General features: G+C 43.9%; 1 protein-coding gene across 3 annotated transcripts; it reads left to right on the forward strand.

The window, feature by feature from the left end:
* The first annotated feature begins 10,766 nt into the window (after positions 1-10,766).
* LOC110783410 (phosphoglycolate phosphatase 1A, chloroplastic) lies at positions 10,767-22,422 on the forward strand. Of its 3 annotated transcripts, none has more exons than XM_056843613.1 (12): positions 10,767-11,179; positions 17,443-17,510; positions 17,665-17,757; positions 17,829-17,900; positions 18,585-18,656; positions 19,364-19,423; positions 19,527-19,579; positions 20,320-20,417; positions 20,601-20,700; positions 21,233-21,336; positions 21,432-21,542; positions 21,929-22,422. In XM_056843613.1, exons 1-11 carry the CDS (start codon positions 10,876-10,878, stop codon positions 21,536-21,538), a joined length of 1,131 nt encoding a protein of 376 aa, XP_056699591.1. In that variant the 5' UTR covers positions 10,767-10,875; the 3' UTR covers positions 21,539-21,542; positions 21,929-22,422. The 3 variants fall into 3 exon arrangements, with proteins under 3 accessions (XP_056699591.1, XP_056699589.1, XP_056699590.1); XM_056843611.1 differs by having other exon boundaries at positions 21,959-22,422; XM_056843612.1 differs by having other exon boundaries at positions 21,967-22,422.
* The last annotated feature ends 303 nt before the right edge of the window (positions 22,423-22,725 follow it).

Raw genomic sequence — 22,725 nt, forward strand, 5'->3', positions numbered from 1 at the left:
CATCAACAAAAGATCCCGAAGGAAGGGGGAGCCGAACTATATTACGGCCTACCCTTACCTCAGCTCTGATCATAATTGGAAGACGGAGTGGTTGTTTGTTCGTGTGCCGACAGATCTGAAGCATCCACATTTTTACCGCCCTCCGAAGTGGTTTGTGACTCCTGATCCTGATATGCGAAGCGTGGCTGCTCCGGATCGGAACCATCACCACTACGTGGATCTCCTCCAGTGGTTTTTGGCTCGGGAGGACAACTACAAACTGCCGTCCAACTGGCTCCCGAACCTCAACTATATCTTGCGGGAGGACATTCTTGCTGTTGCCGGTCTCAGTAGGATTTTTGACAGGGGTAGGTGTCTTTCGGCTGGGACCGTGCTTTAGTAAGTTTGTCCTCCTCCTTTTTGTCTCGTTTTATTGACTTTGCTTTGTGCTTTGTTTCTGCAGAGTACGGCTTTAGCTGCGTTGATCCTGTGGTCTTGGGCATTTCTTTGGATCTGAAGACCATTCACGACTCGGCCCCTGATTACAAGTTCGGGAAGGAGAATCCTCGTAATCCTCGCTTGAAGGATTACGTGCTGTCTCCGTCGGGTGTCGCTCGGATATCTGAAGTTCGAGCTGATCCGTGGGATTCTGCCTCTTCTCCCGAAGCTGTTCCAGTGAAAGTCGTGCTCCCTGATTTGAGGACGACCTCGGATCCGGTGAGTGTTTCTATTTCTCGAAGTCTTTTGTTTGTCTTTCTTTCTGGTTGGCCGTCGGCTAACGTCTTGGTCCTGGACCATCTTTTTAGGGTCCTGGGACTGACGCTGTGCCGCGTGCCGTTCCTTCGGTTTCATCTCCGGCTCGGATAGATATCTCTTTATCTAGGAACCGGGTACTTCGCGTTTTTTCTTTATTCCTTCCTTTGTCTTCTTTTACATTTATTGACCCTTGGTCTCCTCTGTTTAGGATCAGCGCAAAAGGAAGGGCAGCACTCTTTTGAGGCCTTCTGCGCATCCGAAGAAAGCGAAAGCTTCTCAGTCTTCGGAGAAGGTATTTGTTCTGACTTGGAGCCTTTGTGGTCCGTTCTCTCTTTTTCTGAAACTGACCTTTGAGCGTTTGCCCTGTAGGAAGAAGTTTCGGAAGTCATGCCTCCTCCCAAAAATCTCCTTCACTTCATGCCCTTGCCAGGGCAGAAGTTGAAGAGTGTGGTGGTTGCGGAACCGCCGCCCGTGGACCAACCGTTGGCCGAGGAAGATACCATCCCCTCTCCGCTGAAGCCGTCTGCTGCTTTGGGGATCGAGATCCAGGATATAACCAAGGTGATGGAGGCAATTGAAGCCGACCTTGTTCCTGGCTCGGATGTCCCTACTGTGGCCGAGCGGAAGGAAGAATCTGCTGACGTTTCTCTCGAAAGGGAGAGAAGTCCAGATAAGGAGATGGTGGATCTCACCGAGGCTCACATGGAGGTTCCCGAAGCTGAGAAGGAGGTCCCTTCTGCTGAGGAGGAGCAACCCGAGCAGGGTCTGACGAGGAAGAGGCGCCACTCGACCTTGGGCTCTACTTCGACCTCGGCCCTGGATAGACTGATCCACGCTGACCCTTGCTCGGATGTTCCGCTGAAACGGATCCCCGAGGAGGTAAGGGAGGCGATGGCTCGCTATGCTAGGGCTCCGGTTTTGGGGGAGAACCCCATGGCTCACGTGGGATCTTTGGTGGGTCCCGAAGCTGCACGGGAGAATCTTCTTCGGGCCAACCCGCAGTGGAGGGTTCCTGGAGCTGAGGAGAGGAACCCAGCTATGATGGCTCAGTATTATCTGAATGAGGTAAGTGTTGGAAATTTTGTTTTGAGTTCCGTTTTTGGTTTGTTGTTTTCTTCTTTCCTCATCTTTTCTTGTCTTTTCTTCTTTCCCAGGCTGTTTTCTGGTCCTCGTTCGCTTCCGAGTGTAGCTCGGTTGAGGAGAGGCAATTGAGGAGGTATCAGGAGGCTTATGCTCGTGATATCCCTGTCTTGGACCAGAAGGCTGGGCAGCTCATGGCCGAGATGGTGGACCTCAAGCTACTGTACCTTCAGTACAGTCGTGAGGCTAGGGAATCGGCTGAGCAGATCGGGGCCGAAGTTGGGAAGCTTACTTTCCGAGTCGAGGAGGATGCTGAAAAGATAGCTTCCTTCGACAAGGAGAGGAAAGAAATGGCTGCCAAGTTTGCGAGCGAACTTGAAGAAAAAGACAGTCTTCTCAAGGAGATGACTTCTAAATTTGAGGCGGCCATTAAGCAGAGCCAGGAAGCGGAGGCGAGGCTTCAGTAGTTTGTCAAGCATCGGGAGATTGTTCAGAACCAAGCTGACAAGGTGCCCGTTCTCCAGCTGAAGATCCGAGAGAAGGATGCTGCCATTCGGAAACTGGAGCAAGAGAGAGTTGACCTCTACACTGCTGATCAGTGTAGGGAGCAATACTGGAATGGCATCCTGGGCGCTCGGCGGATGTTCGCGAAGCATATGCCTCATTTCCCTTGGAATGAGAAGGTTCCGCTCTGGATGAGGGCCCAGGATCACTTGGTGGAGTGCCAGGCCGATCGAGACGAAGCTGAAGCTGAGCGCCAAGCTGCTCTTGCAGAGGCTCGGGCCCAGAAGGCGACTTCCGAAGGTGATACTACTGCTGGGGGTTCTTCGAAGGATGCTCCCCTGGGGGATGCTCCTGAGACTCCCAAGAGTTAGGGATTCGGGCAGTCGTCTTCTTCAGAGTCGGTCGGTTCCAGTTGAGGACTTCCGAACATGTGCTTGCCTTTCCCCCTTTTGCCTCGGCGCTGCGTTGTACTCATTTCTTTTTGCTTTCTTAGTACTTCGGTAGGCCGGTATTGTCTGTTGATGGCTGCCGATTTTAACTGTTTCATTTTGTTTTCAATTTTTGAGGTTTTCAATGTATTTGTACTTCCCCCAAATATTGAATAAAAAATGAATGTTTGTTACTTGGCTGCTTCTTTTCAACTTGTTCTTTCGCAATTTTAGGTCTTTAAATCCGTAGATTTCTCGAGCTCCTCTTTCTGTAGACTTGCTAAAAACCTTTTGATCTTGCGAGCTCTTTAAATCCGTAGATCGGTTAAGAGACTTTTTAACTTTTGCGAGTTCTTCAAATCCGTAGATCTGCTAAGAGACTCTTTGACTTTGTGAGTTCTTCAAATCCGTAGATCTGCTAAGAGACTCTTTAGTTTTGCGAGTTCTTCAAATCCGTAGATCTGCTAAGAGACTCTTTAGTTTTGCGAGTTCTTCAAATCCGTAGATCTGCTAAGAGACTCTTTAGTTTTGCGAGTTCTTCAAATCCGTAGATCTGCTAAGAGACTCTTTAGTTTCCAGACTCTTCAAATCCGTCGATCTGCTCAGAGGTTTGGATTGTTCTTCCGATCTCTTGTGGTTCGGAAACCTGGGCAAGAGATCGCTAGTCTGCCTCTTTAGTTATGCCTTCGGCGATCCGTGGATCTGAGCCGGAGTTTTATAACTTGATTCGAGCGACTGTTTGTTGCGAACAAATTTTATTAGGGTACCGCGAATCCGAGGATTCTGGACGATTCCCTGAAGTGTATGATTTGGTCATTTCTTGCATTTTATCAAGGAATGGGCAAAGTCAACCTGTTTTTAGTCTCGGATTGATCAGATCCGAGGCTGCATATATATATAAAGGGACAATAATTATAGAGATAAGTTTAATGAAACACATGGTGCCAATGGCTTTCCTCTTCTCATTAAACAACTTACTTGGTTTACAGACAGAGATCATACAAAATATTTCTTGAGAACATCGGTATTCCAATGGTTCTTCAGAATTGTTCCATCTAACTGTTTCAGCATATACGTGCCTGGCCTTTTTTCGGAATGGATGATGTATGGTCCTTCCCAAGTGGCTGAGAGTTTGCCATGGATCCGTCCTTTCTGAACCGAGGCGGCGTTTCTGAGTACTAGATCACCGACTTTTAGGGGTCTGGCGTTGACTCTTCGGTTGTAATGCTTGTTGACCCTCTGCAAATAGGCTGCGTTGAGTGTCCTTGCATCGTTCCGAGCTTCGTCCAGTAGATCGAGAGCTTCGGATAGAAGTTGATTGTTGCTTTCTCCTTGGAGCCCATCATACCTGTTGTATGCCTGGATCCTCAGGCTTTCTGTTCCGATTTCCACAGGAATTACAGCTTCGGATCCGTATACAAGGTGGAACGGTGTTTGTCCGGTAGCTTCTTTTTCAGTGGTCCGAAGGGACCATAGCGTTCCGGGTAGCTCTTCTAACCATTTGTTTTTGTCATCCTCGACTCTTTTCTTGAGTGCGTTGAGGATGAGTTTGTTAGCAGCTTCGGCTTGCCCGTTGCTTTGTGGGTGACAGACTGCCGAGTACGCTAGGTGTATGCCGAACTGTTTGCACCACTTTTGCAACGGGGTGTTGTCGAACTGTTTCCCGTGGTCGAAGACCATCAGTCTTGGTATGCCGAACCTTGTGATGATGTTCTGCCATATGAACTTGCGGACCTGAGGTTCGGTGATGGAGGAGACAGCTTCGGCTTCGATCCATTTGCTAAAATAGTCGACTCCTACAATCAACCACTTCTTCTGGTTCGTCGCTGAGGGGAAGGGACCAATGATGTCTAACCCCCACTGTGCGAATGGTAAGGGATACAGTGTTGATTGTAGGGTTTGAGCTGGTTGATGGATGGCTGGTGCGAACTTTTGGCATTTCTCGCATTTCCTTGCCATCTGCTTTGCCTCGGAAACCATAGTGGGCCACCAGTACCCAGCCCGAAGGGCTTTATGTGCTAATGTCCTACCTCCAATGTGGTTTCCGCATATCCCGAGGTGGATTTCCCTTAGGATGTAGTCAGCGTCTGTTGGACCCACACATTTTAGCAGCGGAGCAGAGAATGATTTCCTCATGAGCTCTCCTTCGGCGCTGATGATGAACCATCTGTTGAATCTTTTCAGTTTTCTCGCTTGCAGCTTATCTTCGGGAAGTTCTCCCCTTTCTTTGTATGCAACTACTGCGTCCATCCAGCTAGGTTCGGTACGTAAGCTGCATACTGTGGTGGGTAGCAAGTCGATGCTTCTCTCTTGGTGAACTTCCACGTGGACCGACCTGTTTAGGTCGATGAGTGTTGAGCTTGCGAGTTTTGACAGTGCGTCTGCTTGCGTGTTCTGTCCTCGGGGAATGAGGATGACTTCAAAGGATCTTAACTTTGACGTTAAGGATTTAATTTTTGCTAAATAGGCTGTCATGCTGGGCCATTTGGCCTCATACTCCCCTCGGATCTGGTTGGCTACAAGCTGGGAATCAGTTTTGAGGCGAACATGTTCGGCCTCCAGGGATAAACAAAGCTCTATCCCTGCGATTGCGGCCTCGTATTCGGCCTCGTTGTTGGTTGCTTTGAAGCCGAACTTCAATGCATACTCTATGCTTTTCCCCGTCGGGGGGATCAGTACAACTCCTGCCCCTGAGCCGTTTATTGTGGAAGATCCGTCAGTGAAGACTTCCCAAGTGCTTTTCGTATCATCCAACATTTCCTGGTATGAGCACTCGGCCAAGAAGTCTGCCAATGCTTGTGCTTTGATTGCTGTCCTCGGCTGATATTTGATGCCGAACTCTGATAGTTCGAAGGCCCAGGCAGCCAATCTTCCTGACCTCTCTATTTTGTCGAGTACTTTTTCGAGCGGTTGGTCAGTTAGCACTGTGATCTGGTGGGAGTCGAAGTATGGCCTCAGTTTTCGTGCAGCTACCACTACTGCATATGCGACTTTCTCGATGAGTGGGTACCGGGTTTCGGCCCCTGTGAGTGTTCGGCTGGTGAAGTAGATTGGCTGTTGCTTCTTTTCTTCTTCCCGAAGAAGCACTGCGCTGACGGTTCCAGGGCTAACTGCGACATATAGGTACAGGGTTTCCCCCTCCTTTGGTCTGGCCAGTGTCGGCAGTTGAGCTAGGTGGGCTCTGAGTTGCTGAAAAGCTTCTTTTTGCTCCTGTTCCCATATCAGTTCGGGATCCACTTTCCTCGGGACCCCTTTTTTCTTGACTGGTTCTGCTTCTCCTCCGGGGAGGTTCTTTGGTTTCAGTGCTTTGAAGAAGGGGGCTCCCTTATCCGAGGCCTTTGATATGAACCTTGTTAGTGCGGCTAACCTGCCGGTTAGCCTCTGCACATCTCTCTTGGTCTTCGGCTCGGGTAAATCCAATGCCGCTTGGACTTTGTCCGGGTTCGCATCAATTCCTCTTTCGCTCACCATGAATCCGAGGAATTTACCTGACTTCACCCCGAAGACGCATTTTTTTGGGTTCAGCTTCATGCTGTGCTTCCTCAGGTTTCCGAAGGTCTCTGCCAAGTCTTTGACGTGGTCTTCCTCCTTGATGCTTTTTACGATGGAGTCATCCACATAGACCTCCACATTCCTCCCTTTCTGGTCGGCGAAGACGTGATCAACTAGTCTCTGGTAGGTGGCTCCGGCATTTTTCAAGCCGAAAGGCATCATTTTGTAGTTGAACACTCCTGCGCTTGTGATGAACGCTGTCTTTGCCCTGTCATCGGGGTGCATGAATACTTGGTGGTAGCCTGAAAAGGCATCCATGAAGCTGAGCAGTGCATGGCCGCTGGTGGAGTCAACCAATTGATCTATCCTTGGCAGGGGATAGCAGTCTTTGGGGCAGGCTCGGTTCAGGTCTGTGAAATCCACGCACATTCGCCAGGAGCCATTCGCTTTTTTGACCATCACCACGTTGGCCAGCCATTTCGGATACATGCATGGCTCAATGAATCCGGCCTCCTGCAACTTTTTCACCTCCTCGGCGATGGCTTTGTTTTTCTCCGAGGAGTAGTTCCTCTTTTTTTGCTTGACTGGCCGAGCTTCAGCGTTGACGTCCAGCTTGTGACAAATCAGCTTCGGATTTATCCCTGGCATATCTGCTGCTGACCATGCAAAGATGTCTTTATGATCCCTGAGTAATCGGATCAAATCGATTCGGAGCCCCGAGCTTAGGCCCTTGCCTATTCGGACGCTCCTGTCTGAATCCTCTTCGAGGAAGATATCCTCCATTTCTTGATCTGGTTCGGGAGATAGGGTTTCGGGGCGGGCATCAACTTCTGCGGGAGACAAGCTGCTCGTGCTTGCTCTTCTCCTTTTTGCCTCGCTTTCCTCTCCCGTAGCTCCTTTTTCTTCCTCGGGGCCGTCCCCTAGTTTGGGCTTTCGGACAGCAGTGTGGCAGGTTCTTCTCGCCACTTCTTGATCACCTCTGATTCGTTCGGCGAATCCTGCATCCGAGACGTATATCATCAGCTGGTGGTATGTGGAGGGGACTGCTTGCATCTTGTGAATCATGGTTCTCCCCATGATTACGTTGTATACGGAGTCGCAGTCCATCACCAAGAATTCGTCCCGAAGGGTTTTTGCTGCCTGGCCTTCGCCCACTGTGACTGGTAGGGTGATCTTTCCTCGGGGGATAGCTGCGGATCCGTTGAATCCGATCAGAGGATAACTGACTTTCATCAGTGCTTCCTCTGGCTCTTCGAGGATCAGCTGCTCGAAGCAGTTTCTGAAGATGATATTGACGGCACTTCCTCCGTCGACTAACACTCGATGTACGTTATGGTTGTTGAGGTCCATGGAAATGACCAGAGGATCGTCATGTTTGTACTGGACTCCGAAGCAATCATCAGCAGTGAAGGTCATGTTCGGGGGGTGTGGTTGGTTGTCTCCAACCGCGCTGAAGTTGACCCGATGGGAGAGGGCTCTTAGGTGTTTCTTGCTGGCCTGGCCAGACTTCTGCCCCCCGAACACCACCAGGATGTCGTTTTTCTTATGTCCTGTTGTTTCGTAGACCCTCTTCTGGGGTTGCTCATGCTGTTTGCCACTGGCGGCCTTTTCTTTTTCCTCCCTTCGGTCTAACAAGTACTGTTTCAGGTAGCCTCGGCGAACGAGGTCCTCAATGTTGTCTTTCAGCGAGTTGCACTCTTCGGTATGGTGACCGAAGTCATCATGGAACTCGCACCACTTGTTCTTGTTTCTCCGAGCTGGGTTGGACTTGAGCTTCCCCGGTAGTTTCCACTTTTCATCATTTCTGTTGAGGCTAAATATCTCTTTTCGGGGCAGAGCTAGTGGAGTGTAGTTGGTGTATTTGGGTTGAAGTTCACCCCTTCTCCCGTCTTTCTTCGGGCTCATCTCTCTAGCTCCTACTTTCTCTTTCCCCTTCCTTGAGCCGCCCTCGGGCTTGCTCTGGGTATTCTTTGTGTCTCTCGGATCTGACGATCCCTTCAATCTTGCAGCGGCCTTGTTGAACTCTTCGGTTCTGATGAACGCATCAGCCATTTGGAGCACGTCAGCTATTTTGGAGGGGTTCTTCATTGAGAGTTCGTCACGGAACTTCCCTTCCTGGAGCGCGTGCTTCAAGGCGAAGATGGCCACGTCTGGCTGCAAGTTTGGTATGTTTGTTGATTCCTTCATGAATCTGGCCATGAATTCTCTCAGACTTTCGTCTCTTTCTTGTTGGATTGAGGTCAGTTCTGCTGTGGTTCGCTCGGGGCGATTGTTGCTCACGAACTGTGTGCAGAATCTCTTTTTCAGCTTTTTCCAGCTCTTGATCGATCCCTTCGGCAGCGATCTAAACCACTCTCCCGCCACTCCGGTTAGCGTGGTTGGGAAGTATTTACACCAACATGCTTCGGAGTAGGGACTCAAGAACATTTGCTGCTCGTAGGAGATGACATGATCCCTCGGATCTGTGATTCCGCTGTAGGTTAGGTGCGCTGGCAGTCTTACCTTCGGTATTTCTTCCATGATCAGCTCGTCCGAGAAAGGGGATGACGTAGGAGTCATGATTCTTTTCCCGAGTCTAGCCCTGATGCCTTCGTTTGCCGAGGTTCTGTGATTAGAACGCTCGGGCGTACGATGGGGGCTAGGGGTTCGATCATGCCTCCTGTCTCTTCTTCTTTCTCGGCTACTGACCTCGGGTCGTTCGCCAGACCTGCTCGACTCACCTACCCCGAGTCTCGTATGGATCGAAGGTCTTAACCTTGAGTGGACCGAGGGCCTCAACCTGCTGAGCACCGAGCTTCGGATCCGAGTGTTACGAGTAGTTGATTCGCTTTGGAGAGCTGTTGGAGTAGGCGATGGTCTCGCAAACCAATCTGGTTGCTGTTGTGCCCTTTTTTGGGTGTCCCACGTGCTTTCCATCCACCTCGACGTCAAGTGTGTACCTGTCAAGGGAAGGAGTTCTCGTTCGGGTCTGGACACTTCCGCACTGGGTGGCTCGTTCAGCCTTCGCCTGGTCCTCCTCTCTTCTCTGCGGTCATTTGCCAGTCCTTGCTGCTTCTCATTGAAGAGGAAGTTTTGCATGATGGTCATGGCCGCAGTGAGCTCTTCCCTAGTTGGAATCGGAGGTCCTGCATTCGTGGCGGTCGTAGCTCTGCTTGGCTGTGACCTCGCCATCGATTGAGGGTGCCCCTCTTGGTCAGATTCTGAATCTGACCGCACCATCATATCGTCGTTATTGTTGTTAACAGCATCATTCACCATTTTCGCGGAAAGAGGTGATTGATGTCTTTCAAAGGCTTTGAAGTGTTCTTCCCCACAGACGGCGCCAAATTGTTCCGGTGTTGTAAAGATGGAAACAATGGGCTTCGAATGAAGGCCCCTTTGTATGTGTTGAAGATCTTGCTTGTTTGAATGAGTGGAGTCCGAATTCACCTGCACAAGAGCAAAGTCACTAGCCTCGGGGGTGTTTCCGAGGAAAGCCCCTCTGATGCCTAAGTAAGAATGATGCTCGGATTCTAGAGAGAAGTTCTCTAGAAGAGTAGTCTTAAGGCGGTAAATTGGACGTACCTTGAGGTGTGAGCCTTGGCGGCCTATTTATAGTGTTTGCATAATAAATGCCCATAGGTCATTTATTGCTTTTGGGCCTTGGGCCTTGATGGATGGCTGACTAGCCATTGGTGGGTTTGATGCTGTTTGTTTAGAGCCATTAGGCTTTGGACTTAGTGGCCCAATTGAGAATCAATTGGGAGCCCAAACAATTTTTATTGTATTTCTTCCCTTCACGATACCAGTTCTATTCAAATTGCTACTATGACTCAGATTTGTGACTCTACGAGACTTCGATCAGGTTATCTGCCCACTTTAAAAGGAGTACAAAAATGCAAGTCGAAAGAGACCTAAACCACTAATACCATCTAATTAACTTGAGAAACCTACTGTGATTATTATTGTTCGCATTAGTAAGAATTCATATATTAAATAGTTTGAAAGTAATACATATTCAAACAAATTTATTGAGAATACATTTTTCTAAATTAAATTTATTCAGCGAACATTTAATTAGGTCTCTTTCACCTTAAAAATCCAAATCACACTGTCATTTGTCACACAGTATTTTGAAATGCTTACTCCGTAAAATATCATTCTTAAATCAAAATAGATGTACGTCGTACTCCATATTTAATACTACGTATAATTTCTTTCATACAAAAAATATTCCACCCGACTTTAGTTTTTCTTCTTCTTCGGTGTATCATCTAATCTTAAACTCTCTATCTCCTATCATTAAAATATTGAATAACAAAACGTAAACTTGACCCATCTAAAACAACTCAACTGAACCTGACCCGAACATGAACAACCAAAGTTCAACACAATTTGATCCATTTATCACATTTCGTAATACGGAGTAATATCAAAATTTGAAAAATCAGACCAAACCAGATTAAACGAAGTGAAATGAGCTTTAAGTGGCCATGGATTTTGTAGACCCACACTCATCAAAGATAAAACAAGCTCTAGCCACTCACATAAACCACGTCATCCCCAACTCATCCCCGCTCTTTTCCCCAACAAACATAACGGCCACAAAACCTTCCTCTGACATCAACAACTGAACAACTGGATCATCTTCTTCAAGATGCTGAGTGCTACAACCATTACTAGTAGTACCACTACCAGAGCCGCCGCCGCCATTTCTTTCGCTTCAAATTCTCTCTCCAAAACCCTAATTTCTTCCAATTTCATCACCAATTCAAGAAATCTCTCCTCCTTTTCCCGCCAATCTCTCAGTTTTCTCGCCCTCAGATGTTACAGCAGCAGGAATTCTAACTTTAATACTCGGAAAATGTCGTCGAATTTCTCTGTTCGTGCTTCGGCTCAGCAATTGAAGAATCCTGATGAGCTCATTGATTCCGTTGAAACCTTCATTTTCGATTGCGATGGTTTGATGCTTTACTTAATCTCTATCTTTTTTTTAGTTTATTAATTTGTTTTTTTTTTTTTTTGTGTTGATTTTTCTGGGAAATTATTGTGGAGAAATTGGGGAGGACATGGACGAATCGGTCCAATGGAGTTTAAAATTTGTGATTAGTTTATTAATTTGTTTTTTTTGTTGTTGATTTTGCTGGGAACTTAGTGTGGAGAAATTGGGAGGAAGGGGAAGAATCGTGTCAATGATGCCAATTGATGTTATAAAATTGATTAGGTTTTCGAGAATGATTTACTGACAAATAATGTTCAATCTCGTCCTTTCTCATTAATTCACATCGTATATATATTACAGAGGGAAGGCTAATGGAAGGCTAATTTGGTAACCTAACATATCTAGGATATTACAATATATGTTAACATATAAACTCCGTACGCCGTATGTCTATCGTAACATCCCCCTCAAGGTGGAGCATGAAGATCTCGAATGCCCATCTTGTTCAGAAACCACTCAAATTGTGCCTTCCCCAACGCTTTAGTGAAAATATCTGCTAACTGAACCTTCGTTGACACATACGAAGGGCAGATAATCCCTTCCTTGATTGCATCCCTAATAAAATGACAATCCGACTCAATATGCTTCGTCCGCTCATGGAACACTGGATTCTGTGCAATATGTAACGCAGACTGACTATCACAGAACATACTCATACCTTGTTTGTGTGAGACTCCCAAATCCAGTAGTAGTTGCTTCAACCACTTTAATTCACAAGTCAATGCAGCCATGGAACGATATTCTGCCTCTGCAGACGAGCGAGAAACTGTATGTTGTTTCTTGGTCTTCCAAGACACCGGAGACATACCGAGTAGGACAAACCAACCAGTTAACGACCTACGAGTCAACGGACAACTTGCCCAGTCCGAGTCACACCATCCCTCCAACTGCAAGGCACTATCAGAACGAAGTAAAATACCTTGGCCCGGACACTTTTTCAAGTACCGTACCACTCTTAGAGCCGCTTCCCAATGCTCCTCTTTCGGTGCCTGCATGAACTGTGACAAAATATGTACGGAATATGCCAAATCTGGCCGAGTAACAGCCAAATAAATCAAACGCCCAATCAAGCGCCTATATTTCTCACCATCTGCTAAGTCTGCTCCGTCTGCCAGCCCTAGTTTATGATTTTGCTCCATCGGGAAATCAGCAGGCTTTGCACCCAACAAACCAGTCTCTGAAATAATGTCCAGAGCATATTTTCTCTGGCAAATGTAAAATCCATGACTACTACGAGCCACCTCCAAGCCTAGAAAATATTTTAAAGCACCAAGATCTTTCATTTTAAAGCATTCACTTAAGTATGCTTTAAAACTTTCAAGTGCAAATTTATTATTCCCTGCGATAATCATATCATCAACATAAATAAGCACACTCAACTGCAACTTACCCCTGGAAAGAGTAAACAATGAATAATCGGACAATGATTGTTGAAATCCATAGTGCTTCAGTGCCGTAGACAACTTCTCAAACCAACACCGAGGAGCCTGTTTCAAACCATACAATGATTTTCGCATCCTGCACACTTTCTCAGAATTATTCTTCTGAAATCCAGGGGGGATCTTCATATAAATCTCTTCCTCTAAGTCTCCATGCAAAAATGCGTTATGTACATCCATCTGATGCACCTCCCAATCTTTAACAGCTGCAACTGCTAAGAAAGTCCGAACTGTCGCCATTTTTGCCACTGGTGCAAATGTCTCATTATAATCCAACCCTTCCTCTTGATGATTACCCAGACAAACTAACCTGGCCTTTAAACGAAGCAGATTACCGTCCTCATCTCTTTTCTCAGTATAAACCCATTTACTACCAAGCGCCTTCTTTCCTGCAGGCAAATTCTCTAATGTCCAAGTACCTTGTTCTTCAAGTGCCTCAATCTCAGCTGCCATTGCTTTCCTCCAACCCTCATGTTGCATAGCCTGTTTGAATGTTTTAGGTGCCTTTTCTTCCTGTAATGCTGCAATAAAATTTCTGTGTTTTGACGAAAAACGTTCATAATTAACAAAATATGTGATAGGATAAGGAGTACCTGAGGAGGATGTTGTTGTAGCTGAGCCTTCAGGAGGACTATATTTTTTTCTTATTGTGTGCGTTACGAAGTTTGTTAACTTTGAAGACGGAAACTTTGTACGCTTCCCCCTCCCCAACTCCGTACTCTCCTCCGTCATCTTCGTACCTCCCGTACCATCACTCGACTCCACATTCTTGGACCCAACCACTTCTGTCCGCACAACACTCGGAACATACTGCGGTAACTGCTCCATAACTGCAGTAGCAGCAGGCTGCCCAAGTGCAGAATCAACTACGACAGCAGGAAGAGAGGAAGCAGACACATGAGCCTCGCCCATCGCATCATGCAGCGCCCCATGCGCCTCTCCCTGCGCCTCGCCCAGCGCATCATGCAGCGCCTCATTCCCAGCGCCCTGCGCCTCACCCTGCACTCCCTCACTCTGCCCTACTGTTGTTGCTGCGTGGTCCTGCTGCTGCTGCATTGTGCTCCCTGCAGGAACAGCAGCCCCAACCCCCAAACCCCAATGATCATAGCTACTCTCATCATCCCATACACCCTCAAGCACGCCACTAGTATACTCCACATCAACCAAACCATGTGAAGCAACCGCATAAGGAAAAACGTGCTCATGAAATTTCACATCACGGGAGACAAAAAACTCACGGGACTCCAAATCAAATAATGTCCACCCTTTTTGGCCGAACGGATAACCAAGAAAGATACATTTTCTACTCCGGGACTCAAATTTGTCGCCTTTACTCCTTTGATTATAAGCATAACACAAACATCCAAAAACACGAATGGGCACATAAGAAGGCGGTTTCCCAAACAACATTTCATAGGGCGTCTTATTATTGAGAATCGGAGTGGGTGTACGATTTATCAAATAGCAAGCCGCCATCACACACTCCCCCCAAAATCTTTTAGGCAAGTTTCCTTGAAAACGCAATGCGCGGGCAATGTTTAAAATATGTTGGTGTTTACGCTCGACTCTCCCATTCTGTTGAGGGGTTCCAACACACGACGACTCAAATAACATGCCATGTTTAAAAAAATAGCCTTGCAAACAATTGAATTCAGTCCCATTATCACTTCGCACAATCTTGATGACGTGATTAAATTGGCGTTTGATCATAGCAACAAAATTAAGAAACATGAACTCAACTTCTGTTTTATTTCTAATTAAATAAATCCAAACACCCCTAGAAAAATCATCAACAATAGTCAAAAAATACTTTGCTCCACAAGACGATGGTGTCTTATAAGGTCCCCATAAATCAACATGAATTAATTCAAACATTCTGCTAGCACAACTATCACTAATTGGAAAACTATCCCTACACTGCTTTGCACGCGGACATACATCGCAAACTTTATTATTCTTCCTACTAGTATTACTCACAGGAGGGAGTAAATGCAATATTTTCTCCGACGGATGTCCCATTCGTTGATGCCACAAATCAACCACACATTCGACAGCAAACACCCGTACTCGCGGAACGCCCCGGAAAAAATATAGTCCGTCATGTCGGTCACCCACGCCAATCACCATCCTCGTCGTGCGGTCCTGAATAACACATATTTTGTTAGTAAACTGAGCAGAACAATTTAATTCGTCACTTAATTGGGTCACGGAAATTAAATTACAGGTCAATTTAGGCACAAATAAAACATTATCTAGAATTAAACCACCCTCCAATATTACGGAACCATATTGATTTGAATTTGCCGGCTGACCATCCGGTAACACAACTTGACAATTTCCTGATGTTTTGATATTTTTCAAAATCGAAATATCACCCGTCACATGGTTAGAAGCTCCGGTATCAATAATCCATCTCATATCTATATTACCTTGTAACTTAGGTGTGGGTTTAGACAATATATCAACAATCTGCTGTACTTGTTCGCTTGACACACCCACCAGGCCATGTGCTGCTACTGTGGCAGCCCCCTCACTTCCTGCGCCTACTCCAGAAACACTGCTACTGCCCACAGCAGTGCTACTCACAGCGTTTGCACGGGCTACTGTCCCCGTAGAAGCTGATGCCGATCGTCCCCCCCTACCTCCCCGTACAGGAGCACGACCACCTCTGCCAGGACCCCTTCCCCCGCGCCTCTTCTCATCCCACTAGTCCGGAAATCCTATCAACTGGTAGCAACTTGCCTCCTCATGCCCCTCACGATTACAGTGGTGACAAAATTTCTCACTCGTATCCCCGTACCTCGATCGTACCTTGGACTCAACCTTGAAAGCCATCACACTTTCCTTCACTTTACCTCCTTTGGCACGCATGTTCTCGGTGTTGATGACCGTTTGATACGCCTCATCCAACGAAGGCAATGGAGTTTGAGCCAATAACTGCGCCCGAATGGCCTCATAGTGGTCCTCAAGGCCAATCAGGAATAAGTGTAGATGGTCCTCGGCACGAATATCTCCCACCTGTTTGGCAATGTTACATGAACAACCCGAACACGTGCACCGCGGCACTCTAGCATACTGGACGTACTCCTTCCACAGTTTGGACAGACGCCCATAGTAGTCAGTGACACTCTCAGTCACAGTCTGTGTACATCCACTCAAGGCCATCTTAATGTGGCAGACCCTAACACCTGTAACCACCGAGAAACGTGTCCTCAGGTGATTCCACAACTCCTGCGCGACATCGAAATCTTCAAGGGTGGACCGTAACTGCTCGTCAATGGTGTTGGTTATCCACGACACAACCATTGAATTTACCGCGATCCAGTGCTTCATCTTTGTCACATCCTTCGTCGGTTCTTGAATGGAACCATCAATAAAACCATACTTGAATTTCGAAATCATCGAACGTCGGATGGCCTTAGCCCATTCGTCATAATTCACTGCCCCTCTCAATTTGATAGGCGTAATAACGATCCCAGGGCCATCTCCTGACCCTAGATGGTAATCAAGGTCGATCACCATCTTCGTGTTATTCCCCCCATCATCGTCCATTGAGTGATGAACAACTCACGCACTCCAAAAGTGGCGGAAAAAAAAATAAGGGTTTTTCAACCTAGGCTCGTGATACCATGACAAATAATGTTCAATCTCGTCCTTTCTCATTAATTCACATCGTATATATATTACAGAGGGAAGGCTAATGGAAGGCTAATTTGGTAACCTAACATATCTAGGATATTACAATATATATTAACATATAAACTCCGTACGCCGTATGTCTATCGTAACATTTACCGTAGACTGTAACCCTTTACCAACTAAACTAGTTCCCGACACTAAAAGACGAGGAATGATAGATAACTCTTAGAGGCTAGATAGTGGGAAAAATGAGATATTTTGATTATTCAATGGCTAGACATTTTGATTAGGGTTTTGAGAAGATTTATCGTAGACTTTAACACTTTACCAGCTAAACGAGGTGACATTAGGATGAGGAATGATAGATAACTCGTAGAGGCTAGATAATGGGAAAAATGAGATATTTTGATAACTCAATGGCTAGATTAATGGTACCCTTTTCTTCTAGAGTTAAACATCATGATAGCTTGATTAATAGTACCCTTTACTTCTAGAGATCATCATCAACTGTTTTATGCTAGTGTATCATGCATATCTTGTTAAACATGTTGAAACTTGAACCCAATGTTACCCACGTGTGAGTTGTCCACATTGGAGAAAGAGGAGAAAAAATACGTACTAACTTATAAGCTTGAGGAGTTACCGCCACTACTGCCAAATGAGTTTAGTGTGGAATCTCTATTGGCTTATAAATGGACCGAACTTTCCTCATCCCAATCTTGGATTGCCCAAATTGATCTTGATAATCGAACCATAATGTTCCCGCCTTGCCGGTTATGTATTTCCTTCTTTTGTTATGATTTTGGTTTTGATGGTGGTGGTGCATGCAAGTGGTGAAATGTTGAGACCTACTACATTATGTGTGCAAATGTGATATGTCCGGTAAGGTTTGGCACACCTTGTTGTCGGCTCTTTGCAATGTGGGGTAAAATGGAGAAACATAGAGTCATTAGCCACCTTAAAAAATCCGAGGAGTTACTCCTACCATTGCCAATCGATTTTACAATGGAGGGGTTTATAAGTGCTCCTATTCTTCTCGTCGTTCATGGCAGATTGACAACCCAAGCCCATCTTACGAATATTGGAAAGTTAACAAAAAAATTAGCTTCTTGTGGAAGATGTTAATGTATCTCTATGCTTGTAGGTGTTATATGGAAAGGGGATAAGCTGATTGATGGTGTCCCAGAAACACTCGATATGCTTCGGTCAAAGGTTTGCATATCCCAATTATTAAGCCTGACTATTTAAAATTTCTTTAATCTAGTTGCTTTGTATTATTGAGGTATACTGTGAGTTTGAGGTAGACCATAGACCAGTTCTTTCTGTATTTTGTTAGCAAACTCCAATGGCTTTCCTCTTTCTGCAGGGAAAAAGACTGATATTTGTTACCAACAATTCAACCAAGTCTAGAAAGCAATATGGAAAGAAGTTCGAGTCACTTGGGCTTAGTGTCAGTGAGGTGTGTTCTCGATATGTTGTATTGAATTCTTTGATAACTTGTCTACTTAATTCATAATTCACTTGTTTCAGGAGGAAATTTTCGCGTCTTCTTTTGCTGCTGCTGCATACCTCAAATCGATTGATTTCCCGAAAGATAAGAAGGTATGCCTTTGAGATGACTTTCTGATTAATGCAAGGAAGGCTTTCTGTTTTGAGCATATGATATTTTCCAAAAGATATGACTTGAATGCATGTGCCATTGTCATTGGCTGATAGCTAAAGGCTTAAAAGAGTTTTTAAGTTAGATTTCACTTCAACTTTGCGGTAGATGTATTTAGTTTATTACAAAATACTATAGGATGATATGTTTCTATTTAGTATCACAAAGTACAAATATCTCTAATCGATTTCGTTGGGATGCTATTTTTAGTCATCACTGCTTGTGGTCTGTTGTTTCTGGTACATAACCAGGTCTGGCTCATGTTTTCCTGGTAAATTAATGAATTTTTTTATCACCAAACTTCAAGTTATTTACAATTCTTCCTTTAAAGGTATATGAATCTCATAGGTAGGACCCTAAGCCTAAAGGAGAGAACCAAAACAAACCAAACAGGCCTAAAACCAAGGCCACAAAAAAGAACCTATGGCTATATGGATTACAAATCTACAATCCAACTTCTGTCTGTAATGCTAACTATCAGTCCAATACCTTCTGCCCTATTTTTTTACAATGTATTCAATCTCCTTTACTTGCTCATGACTTTGCATTTCACTAATAATATCCTCTTATCATCAGTAACTTGAAGTTAATATCTTGGCCGATTACTAATAACCATTACTTCACAGGTCTATGTAATTGGTGAAGAAGGCATCCTGATTGAGCTTGAGCTTGCTGGATTTCAATCCGTTGGTGGTCCGGTATAAATTCATTCTGTGTAGCATGAACTTTTGGACGTTGCATAACATGCTCAACAGCCTATGATGTTTTATGCATAACAGTTTAGGTTTTTCCTCTTATCATCCTTTGATCTGATATGTTATGCTTCAGGTATTCATTAGACAGAATGGGCTATACATTGAGCTAGTGTAGAAGGTCTACAGATAATATAGTCATTTTGTTACCTAGTACTAGTATGGACAAATGCAACTAAGCCAAAGAGGTTCAGGTTTTTTATAGTTCAAGGCTTCAAGGACGATAACCTTGTTGTAGCTTGTCATAGTTCAACTTGTACTAGGTCGGCATTAAGGATTGAACTTGCTTCATTCTCCGGTATTATTAGACAAAAGCAACATAGCCATAGGGGTTTGCTATTTTTACCACTAGTTCCTGTAATATATCCTTTATAACTTGTCAAAGTTCAACCTGTACTAAGTTGACATCAATGATCGAGCCTGTCCTTTGTCGTACTTGGGGACAGGGTGACCTTGCTTTGTAAGAAAAAGACAACTACTCCTTTGCACCCTTTATGCATCCAATGGCTTCGTGAAAAACTTTTTAAATCAAAAACCAGTATTGAGAATTTTTATAAGAACACGCTCGGTATGTTCTTAACAAGTCTTGTTTGTTTATAATTTCCCTCACGAATGTTAAAATGACTGTTGTATATATGTACTAAATTGTGCAGGAAGATGGCAGTAAGAAAATAGAACTGAAGCCTGGTTACTTGATGGAGCACGATGAAAGTGTAATATCCTACTCATATTTTTCATGACCAGTTGTATTCACAAATGTTGGTTGATTTTGTTCTTGAAGTCTTGCTTATACATGAACTCTTCCACGCAATGTAGGTTGGTGCAGTTGTGGTTGGATTTGATCGATACTTCAATTACTACAAAGTCCAGTAAGTTTCTTTGGGTTAATACTTGTGCTTTGTATAGTTTTCCTTGTATCCAGAATTGTTTTGTCACTACTTTTCTGGGGAAATCCCCAAATAACGACAGTAAAATATAGTGGTTCAAAGTTAGAAAGTAGACAACAAGGAAAACTTCATCAGAAACGCAGTGTCTTTCTTGCTGTGCTGCTTGAAAAGTCTCCTGGTATTTGCACAACTCTTACTATAACTCAGAGTGAAATCAGAAAAATGCTCCATTCTATTCGACTTATTTTGACTGAACGTATATCTGAATTTATCTGAACTTATTTTATCTGAAAAAACTTATTTTATCTGAAAAAACTTATTTTGTCTTTGTGTGTGAAAATGTCTGAAAAAAACTTCTGAACTTATTTTGTCTGAAATAAGTTGAATTAATTCCTCCATCATATGAAAACAGGGGAACTTTTAGTTAGCCCGAGAATCTGAGTTCTGTTACCTGGAGAAATAATGCTCCCATGTTGCAAACTGTTCTTTTGTTAAGTTCAAACTGTAGAACCTCCACAATGCTACCTTAGCCAGGGAAGCGTTATTCTTTCTTCTCTATTGTTAGAGCTTATTTGCTGCCTTAATCGTCTCGGACTCCTATAAATGACTGATGCAACTTTGCAATAACTCCCTTTGGCTCAGTAATTTAACAATGCTTTAATGTTATTTGCTACCGAAGTTCTGCTGTTTATTCATATATTGTCTCTTTTTATTGTCTTCAGATATGGAACACTATGTATCCGTGAAAATCCTGGGTGTCTCTTCATTGCTACAAACCGTGATGCTGTTACTCATCTTACAGATGCTCAGGAATGGGCAGGTTTATTCCTTTCTCCAATCGCTTATTAATACATACATACAGTTTACTGGGATGGTTTTGAATATATGGTGTTATATATTTCACCCAAACACACTGTGTTTAACATGTCCCCTCTATCCTGCAACAGTTGATGATATTCACTGATGTTGAGCTTCCTTGTTTCTTAAACTTCTTATGTTTCAGGTGGTGGTTCAATGGTTGGTGCTCTTTGCGGATCTACTCAACGAGAGCCCCTTGTTGTAGGGAAGCCCTCCACATTTATGATGGACTATGTAGCAAAAGAGTATGGTGCCTTGCATTTTTTTTTTCTCTTTAATTTTGCCAAGTATTTGCTAATTAAAGTACTTTATCTACGGTTCATGCAATTTTCAATTTCGGGTGCATTCTCTTGGCCGGATGAAACCTGCACTTATCTGAAAACTGGACTTCTGAACTTATTGGAACTGATTCAACCCCCCGATTGACCTGATAGGACATGATTAAAACTTATTGACCTGATGATCATACCTGATTGCAAGAGAGTAAACCGGAGAGAATCCACTTATAGAACCTGATTGAAACCTATAGGCCTGATAGGACCTAATTGAAACTTATCTGAACTTATTAGACCTGAAACTTATTTTTTTAAGGTAAAGAGAATGCACCCTTCATCTACTTATATTCATTCGAATCATTCATGTCAAAATGTAAGGCATACACCTTTTTTTGAATTATTTAGTCTAATCCCTTGTATCAAATTTCTGGTGTAAAAATATCACCATAATCAGATTCTGAAACCTCTAATACTAACTTCTTTATCTTTACCCAAATGATAGGTTTGGGATTTCCAAGTCCCAAATATGCATGGTCGGGGACAGATTGGATACTGACATACTGTTCGGCCAGAACGGTGGCTGCAAAACGCTCCTTGTTTTATCAGGTAACAGACTAACAGTCACAGTATTACTCATGTTTTGTGAACTTGTCAATTCCTTATATGCATAACTAAATCTCCTTGGTTGTTTTGGAATAAAGGTGTGACTAGTTTGGAAACGCTTCAAAGCCCCAACAACTCTATCCAACCAGATTTCTTCACTAACAAGATATCGGATTTCCTTTCACTTAAAGCTGCAAGTGTATGAGCATGTAAGTTTCCGAAACTGTTTGGTATACTTCTGTAACAAAACAAAACTCTGTTGTGAGGTATCTCCTTTTCTTCAGGGGGCTTCCAAACCGATAACCGTTATTTGTGAATAGTACAAATCACATATCATAACCGCAAATAAATTGACTTTTAAGTGAGACCAAATTATTCATTCATGACCCGCTTTTATTCAGTTAAGCTCCAATTTTATTCATTTAAGCTCAAAATTTATTCATTTATGCTCAAATTGTATTCATCTAATTCTATATATTCATATTTTTTTCTTTCCATCTCTTTTTTTTAGCTATTTAATTACGAAAATGCCATGTTTGCACTATTCACAAATCACAAATACCGGTTATTGATTTTCAATTTCCCTTTTCTTCAGCAGCATCATTGTGGGGTTTGTTTTATCAAGTGATGCAGGTTTAGGAGCAATAAGTGAACACCAAAAAAACCGACGTATAAGAAATATATATAGGTGAAATTGCGCATCATATATGGTTCGAGACTTCCAGCTGAATTTTCAGGCACAGGAGGTTTCCACATTCCACATTCCACATTCCACATTCCAGGGGAAAGCTGCTCAAAGTCTAGCAGTGTAGTTTACCAGTCAATTGTTACTATTTTTTTTCATTTTCACTTGTATGTTCAACATCTTCTTCATTGTTCACAACCTAATCCATTGGCGGATTTTGGTAAATAAACCACATTTAATCTATTATAGATCGGGGGGATTGTTGTATAAACTTGTCCGAAAGGTTGTTTTGTTCGACACTCGAAATCAATTGGAAAGAGGTTTGCTAAATTGCAAGTTGGTGTAAGCACTCTTTTTGTTTTGAACTCCAATAATCTTTTATAATAATCACATTTTATTTCAAATACCTATTAGGATAAGAAACCACTAATTTTGTTTGTTTGTCTAGGTCTTTAAATGGACTTGCAGTACATTGTGTTGAGAATATGGTATATCCGTATATGTGAAATGTATATGTGAAGTGTTTGGGTGTAGACTGTAGAGAGAGGAACACAAGGTTTTTCTATATTGAAATTTGTAGGTTTTAATGGTTAGAAATCGTGTTAAATGATTGTATGTTTTGGTCATATTTATGCAAATGGAAAAATTAGATTATAGGGGAAAATTGATTTGAAACCGAGCTACCAAATATTCATAACATGCTTTGT

The sequence above is a fragment of the Spinacia oleracea genome, chromosome 4, assembly GCF_020520425.1.
Source record: "Spinacia oleracea cultivar Varoflay chromosome 4, BTI_SOV_V1, whole genome shotgun sequence".
In the NCBI taxonomy this organism is placed as follows: Eukaryota; Viridiplantae; Streptophyta; class Magnoliopsida; order Caryophyllales; family Amaranthaceae; genus Spinacia; species Spinacia oleracea.

Excerpts from the sequence above, each read along its gene's own strand:
- LOC110783410 (XM_056843613.1), top strand. The coding sequence starts at position 10,876 with ATGCTGAGTGCTACAACCATTACTAGTAGTACCACTACCAGAGCCGCC. Across the intron at positions 17,758-17,828 it reads TTGGGCTTAGTGTCAGTGAG|GAGGAAATTTTCGCGTCTTC; the intron begins GTGTGTTCTCGA and ends CACTTGTTTCAG. Across the intron at positions 19,580-20,319 it reads TTCAATTACTACAAAGTCCA|ATATGGAACACTATGTATCC; the intron begins GTAAGTTTCTTT and ends TATTGTCTTCAG.